At 60.2% G+C, this 9,341-nt stretch overlaps 1 protein-coding gene across 1 annotated transcript; it reads left to right on the top strand.

Annotated features, from left to right (window-relative positions):
• The first annotated feature begins 691 nt into the window (after positions 1–691).
• BTG2 (BTG anti-proliferation factor 2) lies at positions 692–4,942 on the top strand. The gene is made up of 2 exons (XM_068659617.1): positions 692–897; positions 1,797–4,942. The coding sequence occupies exons 1-2, from the start codon at positions 747–749 to the stop codon at positions 2,135–2,137; spliced, it is 492 nt and encodes a 163-aa protein (XP_068515718.1). The 5' UTR covers positions 692–746; the 3' UTR covers positions 2,138–4,942.
• The last annotated feature ends 4,399 nt before the right edge of the window (positions 4,943–9,341 follow it).

Raw genomic sequence — 9,341 nt, 5'->3', positions numbered from 1 at the left:
AAGGGTGACCTGGCACCACCTCCCCCAACACCACAAAGGATGCGGGGACCCGGGGTGCCCCCCAGCACTCGGGACACCCCGGGGGGACCCTGCCCGACCCCATTCTCCCATGGGACCCCCAAAAACCCTCCTGGGGCCCTGGGGCTGGGGGGGGGGGGGCGGTGGGGGCCGATCCTGGTCCTGATCTTGATCCTGATCCGGATCCGGATTCTGGTTCTGATCTCGATCCGGATTCTGATCCTGATCCTGGTCTCGATCCGGATTCTGATCCCGGTCCCGATCCCTTCCCACCCCCCCCCCCCTTTTTCTCCCCCCCCTCCCCCGCCCCCCTCCTCCTGCTCCCCCCGCCCCCCTCCGTGCTGACGTCACTCCTTCCATGGCGCTGAGCTCAGGCGCTATTTGCATACCGCCGCCCGCCTCAGCCAATGGGAGGCGCCGCTCCGATGACGCCTCCCCCCGGCGCTCTATATAAGGGCGGCCCCGAACCCGCGGCCCCCGTGAACCGAGCCGGGAGCAGCGGGGCCGCCGCGGGCCGGGACCAGCCGGGACCCCCCCCCCCGGGCCGAACCGGGACCCTCCGAGCCGAGCAGAACCGAGCCGGGACCCCCCGAACCGGGCTGATCTGAGCCGAACCGGGCTGATCTGAGCCGAACCGGGCTGATCTGAGCCGAACCGGGTCCCCCCGGGTTGATCTGAGCCGTACCGGGACCCCGGACCCCCCCCCCTCCTTTTTTAACCGCACAGCCATGAGCCCCCGGCGCGGCCCCCCCCGGCCCGAGATGCTGCCCGAGATCGCCGCCGCCGTCGGTTTCGTCTCCGGTCTCCTGCGGACCCGGGGCTGTGTCAGCGAGCAGCAGCTGCAGGTCTTCAGCGGGGCGCTGCGGGAGGCGCTGGCAGGTGAGGACCCCCCCCGGGGCCATCCGAGACCCCCCCGGGGCTCTTTTCCTCGGCAGGACCCGGAACCCCCTTGGGGGTCTTGCCCCGTGGTCGTCCCGACCCGGTGTCCCCTCCCTGGGGACTTTCTGGGTGCCCCATAGTGCTGGGTGCCTGGTTGTGCCCCCCCCCCCCCCGTGCCCCCCAGGGGGCTGGTACCCATTCGTGTACCTTCCCCAGCACCCACCCGTGTTCCCTTGGGTGCTGGGTGTCTGCCTGTGCCTTGCTTGGGTGCCCACCCGTGTCCCCCTGGGGTCCTGGGTGAGCACCTCCTGCCTCCCCCAAAGGTGAGGAGCTGGACCCCAGCTGGGGGGGTTTATGTCTCGACCCCCCAGTGGCACCCCAGAGCCGGGATGGCCCCCAGCTGCTCTCTGTGCCCTGTGTCTTTGGGGTTTCGGTGCCCCCCACGCACCCATTTGGTGCCCAGCACCCACTGGGTGGTGCGGGCGTCCCCTCCCAGCCGAAAGCAGCCTTTGTGTTATCAGCCCCGGGACGGGGTGGGTTGCTCGGTGCTGCCCCGAGATAAGGGGCAGCGACCTGTCCCCAGAGGCAGGCTGACCCGAAGGCTGCCCCCCCATCTGTGCTGGGGTGGTGCTGCTGATATTGTATCCCAAATGGCCGGGGTGAGGTTTTGGGGTCCTGTCTGCAACCCCCCACTGTCCTGCCTGGGGTTTTAGGACCCGAAGAGTGACAGCCCTGTGCCTGGGAGCAAGCGGCAGCCAAAAAGCCGAGCTCTGTGCCTTGGTGTCCCCGATGGAGGCAGCCGAAGGAGGACTTGGTTCCCTCTGCCTTTGTGGGATCCCCTGGGGACTGCAGCAGGACACGGCTGCTCACCGCTCCCCCCCTCTCGCTTCCCTTTGCAGAGCACTACAAACACCACTGGTTTCCCGAGAAACCCTTCAAAGGCTCTGGCTACCGCTGCATCCGCATCAACCACAAAATGGACCCCATTATCAGCAAGGCAGCGAGCCAGATCGGACTCAGCCTCCCGCAGCTCTACCAGCTCCTGCCCAGCGAGCTCACGCTCTGGGTGGACCCCTACGAGGTCTCGTACCGCATCGGGGAGGACGGCTCCATCTGCGTCTTGTACGAGGCAACCGCCACGAAACCCGGGAGCTCCTACGGGATGCTCACCTGTAAGAACCAGATGATGTTCGGTCGCACCAGCCCTTCCAAAAACTACATCATGACTGTCTCCAGCTAAATAACTCCTCATGTCCTTACACTGCCAAGACACGGGCTACTGTATACCTCACCTGAGGATCTATTTTTAAAATGAAGAGCTATTTATATTTTTTAAGAAAATCCAAGAAAATCCAAAATTAAAATATTGGGCACTGCTTCAGACAGGAGCAGTGTTTTCGGTGCCTTTTTTAAAGCTGTTGCAAGCTTACGAGTTTTTATTATGAAGCCGATATCTACCTAATTAGTGTTGGATGGCAATTGCAGTAGGCTGGCTCGCTCACTTGGGCAGCTCGGAATGGAGGAAGAGGGGGAAGAGGCAGGCTGGGACGTGTGGCTGGTGGGGGGAGATGTCACCCCCCCGTCCTGGTTCCTAGCAGCGTTGTCACCAAGTGTTGCGATGCTGTTTGGGAAGGGACAAGGGGGAGTTGTCATCTTTTCTTCACCAGTTTCACTTCCCAGCTCGGCTGATCTCTGGGTGCCTGGATAAATCGTGCAGGGGAACCTTGCCCTGAGGGCTGGGTGATGCTGGGGGCCCTGGGACCTCTCCTGCTCTGGCTTTTCTGGACCTACCAACTCTGAGTGCTGCAGCTCTGGGCTGCCCCCCAGGAGCACAAAGCAAGGGGCAGCGCATGGCTGGTCTCCAACCCCTCCATCTCCTGCCTGCTGCTGGGCTGAGGGGGCCCTGGGGGTGTCCTCGCCACGTGAAACACCCGAGGCAGAGATGCGGTGGCTGGGGAAGCACCAGGCTGTGCAGTGGAGGTCCCCAGGATGAATTTTGCAGGTGCTGTGGTGGCACCGGAGTGCTCCTTGTTCCTGGTGCTCCCCAGTACCTGGCTGTCACCACAGCTTTCTGCACAGGCAGGGTGCTCCAGACCCTGAAATCAGCTCTGAATTACAAGGTCTGCCCGCTCTGGAGGGCTCAGACATCCAGCCCGTGGCCTCTTGCGTATAAAAATTGCCTAATGTGGTGCTGATGACCTGCTGCGTCACTTCTCCGGAAGAGCTGAAGCAACTTGCCTTGTGCCCTAGAGGTTGGTGTCGGATCCTCTTTTGCCTTCTCTCCTAAAATCCCAAAGTATCGGGGATCTCTGCCCCCTGTGCTTGCTGCAGTTCCGAGGCTGGGGTGCTCAGGTGCTTTGGGGTCAGTTTTGCTTTTAAATTCCCCCCTCTCCTCTCCCCTCTCTTCCTCCCCTGGGTGCTCAGCGAGAGGCTGACCCTGGGAGCTGGCTCAACCGAGACCTCGCTGGGGGCACTGCCTGGTTCCCATCTCCTGGTCCAAAACCGTTTTGCACAACTCATGCCTGGTCCTGGGCTTTGCCCCTTCAAGCAGAGCTCGTGGAGTCCCCGTGGTACTTGTCTTCAGGGAGATTTCCTGAGCCTTGTTTGGGATTTAGCCCTTAAACTGCTCCAGCTCCCTCAGGTTGGATGGGAACCAGCGGTGCTGCCCCAAAAACTCGACCTGCCTGCTGGGGAATGAGCCTTTACCGGGATGCTCCGTGTCCCTTGCCTTTTTCCTAACCAGCTGGTGCTCCTCCAGGGATCCTGGGAGAAGTGATTGAAAAACCAGGGCATTGACGTGGTTTGCTCTTAACGAAACTTTCCCCGAGCTGTTTTCGCAGCACGCTCTTTACCTTCCTCTTTTCTTGACCCAGCAGCCGACTGGCATAACCAGAGTTGTTCTTTCCCAGCCTTTGATGAATCAAGTTCTCAGACAATTGTGCAATATATTTCAAAACCCCGAACGCTCTGGGAGAGGAAGGAAGCCTCCTGTCTGCCCCAGTGCTTAGCTTTGTTTTTAATATTAAAAATAGCATCGCTTCCCCGGCTCGGACTGCTTTTCAGGTGGAAAAGTAAGTTCAGATTTCTGTAGCAGTTTCAAATCGCGATTTCCTGAACTGGAAATGGTTTTCCTTGATGGGTAACTCCCTGCCTGACATTTTAGCAGGATCTGTTTGTCCCTGGGCAGTTGCAGGCGGTAGCTCTGAAGTTGCATCACTTCCCTCTGCACCGCTCAGTCTCACATCTCCAGAGCAGAAGCTGAAGGAGGCGCTGGGGCTTTTCCCCCGGTGACCTTGTGCAAGGGGTGACATCACCCGGAGGGGAGCGCTGGGGAACTTCCCAAAACCAAGCTCCTTTTTCAAGGAAAAGGGATCTGAGCTCAAGTCATCGCTTCAATCTGGCTTTGTGGGAAGCTCCCCAGGAGCTGCCGTGTGCTCTGCTGGGTGGGAGTCCCCTGGAGGCTGCCCCTGGGGTTGTCATTTGTCCCCATTGCTGCAGTCGGGAGGTTTTTCCCCCTGTTTTACCCTCTTACCAGAAAAAGAGCTGGTGAGGAGCGGCAGCCCACACCAAAGGAACACACTAACCCCAGCGTGCCCCCGCTCACCAAGCAGAAATAACCGAGTTCTCCGTCCCCAGGTGGAGGAGTTTGGTGGTAAAGGTGTCTTGTTAGCTCCAAAATCCACCCGGATCCGGGTGCGACCCATTTCTCTTGTAGCTGGTTCCATGTAAAAGCTGTGAATTAGTGTGCTGTTGCCTTTTTTTTTTTTTTTTCCTATAAGCCTGATGCTCACTTTTAGGGCCGGATGGTGTGTGTTTTAGGAGTGTGTCTCGGGGGGGGGGGGTTCCTCTCCCCGGTTAAACAAGCTGGACTGTTGAACGGGACCTGCTTTTTGTGTCTGGAAATGGGAGCGAGTCTGTAAGCCGCGCTGGGAGGAGGGAGTGGATGGTTTCTCATTGTACAGTAGTGTTTTTATATACGGGATGTACAGATCCTTCGACAGACGTAATGCTTTTGTTACTTTAATAAAAATGTAGCAGTACCAGAGCCTTGTCGTCTTCCTGGGAAGTGCTGAGTGCTCACAAAAGGGTTGGGATCATGGCTGGGATCCCGCAAGTGCTGGGGGCTTGGGTAACGTGTGGCTGGCTGCCAACACCCAGCTGGGAGGAAGAGGAGGAGGAGGAAGAAAGCTGCTTACTCAAGGTGCTGACTCGAAGCCTGACCCTCCAGCCCCGAGGAGCAGAGGCTGGGAATGTGGCTGACTAACCCTGGGTGTCCTGCCACAGCTCCTTCCCACGCTCATTTGGCTCTCCTGGGCTGGGCACCGGGGGCTCAGGGCAGATTTTGGAAATCCCAGCTCCAGCCAGGGCAGCGAGGTGCTAGAGCTGACTGCCAGCTCTTCCCTGACACTATGAAGAACACCAAAAAATCTTGGCAGTAGGTGATTTGTGGCACAGAGGCGGCTCCTGGTTGCCCCCAGAGGAGCTGACCCCATGGGGTGGCACAAATCCTATTGCTGAGCCTTCCCCGCTGCCCTTCCAGGCTGAGTCAGCAGCCCCCGGGGCAGGAAGGGCACAAAATCAGAGGATCAAAATGTTGGGGACAGTCACAGCAAAGGCAGCCGGGGCTGATTCAGGACAGATCCTGTTTTGCTGTGCTGACTGCAGCAGGGAGCTGTGACGGGGGCGTCCACCCCGTGTCCTTACCCCCACCTCCCTGCGCAGCTTCAGGCCGACCTTATTTCACCAAAAATTCACAAAATCAGCTCACGTGGGTGCTTGCTTTGGTCCCGAATGTTTCTGTAAAGCCCAGGAGGGCTTGGATTGAAGCCTGTGGGGTCCTGGCCCCAAACCCCAAATGCTCCCAGGGCCGAGGGCTTCCCGGAGAGGAGCTGCTGCTGAGGGTGGGCACCTGCCACCCCCTCCCCTCCTGCTTTTATCACGCCGGGGCCTCCTCCAGGAGGAAAAACAATTTGCGGGCTGCTGCTGGGGCCGTGTCAAAGCCACTCCTTGTTCAACTCATCCCGTCATTAGTTTCCAGAAACACGCCCAAAATTGCTGCTGCTTGTGAAACCCGGCTGTTAGGGAGGAATGGGCGTCCCGCTCGGCCGCTGATTAGCCCGGCAGTCACGCAGGTTCAAAGGCTTCCTGCAGTCAGCTGATGGTGGCCAGACCCTGCCTGGCTTGCCCGGGCCAGCTTGCCACAGCCCCTGTTTGGGCCAGCACGGTCCTTGCCCCAACCGGTGCACCCCAGCCCATTTTTGGGGCCGTAACCGCGAAGGCTGGGCCAGCAGAGCTGAGATCCTCGAAACTTCGAGCCACCAGTAGCCAGGATAAAAATACGGCTCTTACGCAGGGCAGCGTTTAGCGAGGAGTCAGCTCCGTGGCACAGCAACCAGACCCCCCCGCCAGGCTTTGGATAGCTGACTCATCTGCTATTTTTATTTTGTTTGCCGGGTTCCTTCTGCTGGGATCGCGATACCTGGCGCTACACGCTGCGAGAAACCAGGTCCCCCCCAAACCTTTCCAAGCTTTTTGGGGCTGGGTCTTAGCCCTCAGCCTGTTTGCCCATCACGAGGGTGCCGAGCACGTCCCAGGACCAGCTCTGGGCATGGCTGTGCTGTACCCCAGGGACCCAGGTGCTCCCCTGCGTGCCTGGAGCAGCTCCAGAAAAAATGGAAAATAAAGAAAAACGCACCCACCTCTGCCCACCTCCCGCCTGCTGCAGTTCTGCCCTGCTTTTTGCTGGATTTCTGCTGGGATTGTTATTATTATTATTTTTTTTTTTTCATTTGGGTGTTTCTGGGAGGACAGGGAAGTGCCTGGCTCAAGGAACCTGGGTCAGATCGTGCCCCTGTAATCAGAGATCGGCGTGATGCACAAACGAGCACGCGTCCCTGACGTGGCCTCGGCGAGATCACAGCCCTTTGGCCCTGCTGGCACCTCCTGCAACCAGGGGGAAGGCTGAGTCCCCACGAGGTGACACCCACCTGGAAATGAGTCTCCCCCCCCAAAATCCCTCCGTGGGCAGTGCCGGGTCGAGCTTTTGCTGCCTACGGGGAGTGAAAAGGGTTTTCATATCCTGTCCCCAGCGCCATGCTGTGCCCCTGCTCGCCGTGCCAGGCTGCCCAGGCGTGTGTGTGTGCAGCTGCAGCACCATCTGCCCGTCCTCCAGGGAGCTGGGGGCGCGGGGGGCTGTCTGCTGGAGGAACACCCTTTGTGCAAAGCCCAAATCAGCCTCTGGAAATGCCCTGACCCGAAGGCAGCGACCACCACAGGGCAGGATCTCCGCAGGTCCACGCAGAGATCTCGCTCAATTCACATCAAAACATGGTTGTTTTTTTGTGCGGGTGCATTTGTTTGGCTCTTTCCCAGGGCCCCTCCAGCAGCAGTTGGGCATTTCTCAGCTCTGGGTTATCAGAAAAGCAACATCAGCAGAAATGAAACCGGGCGCCGCCGAGCCTCCTCCCGTGGCTCACGCAGGGCTCGGCCTCCGCCAGGTGCTTCCTGCCCTTTGTTTGCCAGCAGGGCGAAGGCACCGGGTTGGGACCGACTATTTCGGGTCGGGACCGGCTCATTTGGCTCAGCTGAGGCCAATCAGGCACTCGTGTGGGTGCAGCCACGCTCGCCTGTATCTGGGGCGAAGCAGCCGGCAGCTCGCTGCCCTGCCCCAGCCTCGGGGTTGGGAGGGGAAGGCACAAGCTGCGGGGCACACCGCTGCCTGCGGGGTGCTGCTAGAACCCAAATGATCTTCCCAGGATCTGCCGGAGCTGTAGAAAGTTTGCAACCACGTGGCCCAGCAACGGGAAGGTGGTTTGTGGGCTTTGCAGGGGTTGGTGCTGCGCCAAGCCCACGGCGCTCTGGGTGGCAGCGGGGCGGCAGGGCTGCGGCATCGCCGCCCTTGGCAAACTCGGGGTGCAGGCAGGGGTCCCTAGGACTTGTTTTGCGCACAGGCTGCTGGTTTCGTCTCCCGCAAGGCTGGCGGAGAGATTTCTGGCTGGGGACTGCGATCCTCACCTGCTCTTCATCCCGACAGACCGTCCTCTGCCTCTCCGGAGAGCAGAGGGACCCGCTCATGAGCTCCCCGCAGCCCCGACCCTTCCTGGCTCTGCTCTTGGACATCCCCGACAGCCCCACGCACACCAGCATGAAGGAGAACACCCACCTCTGCCTTTCCAACCCTCGCTAAAAACTGAACCGAGACATGGAAAAAAAAAAAAAACTCCTTCCCACAAAGGTCACTGGCAGACGCGAGCGCGTCGCGGCCGCCGCACACCCACTCGCCTCCCCCCACGGGGCGCAGCGCCCGTCTCGGTGCTCACATCTCCGCCCTCGCGGCTCGCTGGGCTTGGAGGGGCTCCAAGAGCAGCCGGGGCAGGTTGCAGCGTTGCTTTGTGCTGACTTACCCCAAAAACCTTCCCCCTGAAGGAGCACAAAGCTCGGGGCTGAGCCCCATCTCCGCTCCCTCTCGCTCCAGCGCAGAGGCGCAGAGCAGGTCCCGCACAGAACTCCGGTTTATTAAAAATTACAGCAGGGAGAGAGAGGGGATGGGGCCGTTCCTTGCACAAAGGGGGAAGGAATCTGCTGCTGGTGCCCCAAAATCGTGCCCTGAGCACGTCCCTTGGCACGCGGGGCATTGGCACGGCCCCCAAAGGTGGTCCCCCTTTGAGGTGAACGCCTCAAATGGCACAAAAGTGGGGTCTGGAGAGGGCACGCCCCTACTGGGGATGGGACAACCCCACAGGACAACCTGCCTTGGCCCCACAAGGCTCCAAACGCAGTGGGACCCCACATCTCCCTGCTCCCACGGTGCCACCGAGGGGCTCAGGGTCCCAGGGGCTCACTCCCCCCAGCCACCCCCATGCTGCGTCCCCTGGGGAGAGGCTCCCGAGGTCCAGACAGATGGGCAGGGGGCAAGGAGCTGCTTTCAGCTGCTTTTTTGTTCTCCCTCTGCGCATCCCACGGGGAGAGCTGTCCCCGTCCCCATCCCTGTCCCCATCCGGGCCCCTCCGCGGCTGCTGCCCGGCTCCGGGGCTCTCATTTACGACCTGTTGGGGGATAAAAGGGGCTTGTTGGCGGCGGCGAGCAACTGGTGCGCGGGGACAACTGTTGCCATCTGTCTGCTGGGGCGGTGGGGGGGCCGCGGCTGGGGCTGGGTTTTGTTTCTCCTTTCATGCACCACTAAACTTTGCACCTTTTGTTTCCCAGCCAAGGGTTTGAGAGAGCCGGGGAGAAAAAGAGGCCTCCCCGCGCCGCGCAGGTCAGGGCAGAGCTCGCTCAGCTCGCCGGGGGGATTTGCATACGATTCTTCTTAAATATTATAATAGTAATTACTGTTTTTTTTTTTTCAGGAGTCTGTCAGCATTGGGCAACCAGAACCCCTCCGTCCTCCCCCTGCACCCTGGGGGCATCCCGGCACCGCGCTGCTGGTGGCATCTGATGGCAGC

The sequence above is a fragment of the Anas acuta genome, chromosome 24 (genome assembly GCF_963932015.1).
Source record: "Anas acuta chromosome 24, bAnaAcu1.1, whole genome shotgun sequence".
NCBI lineage: Eukaryota > Metazoa > Chordata > Aves > Anseriformes > Anatidae > Anas > Anas acuta.
Note: the sequence above shows the minus strand (reverse complement) of the source record. Positions and strands in the feature narration are given on the sequence as shown.

Coding starts and splice junctions, on each gene's coding strand:
- BTG2 (XM_068659617.1), top strand. CDS start 747: ATGAGCCCCCGGCGCGGCCCCCCCCGGCCCGAGATGCTGCCCGAGATC. Junction 898..1,796: donor GCTGCGGGAGGCGCTGGCAG/GTGAGGACCCCC, acceptor TTCCCTTTGCAG/AGCACTACAAACACCACTGG.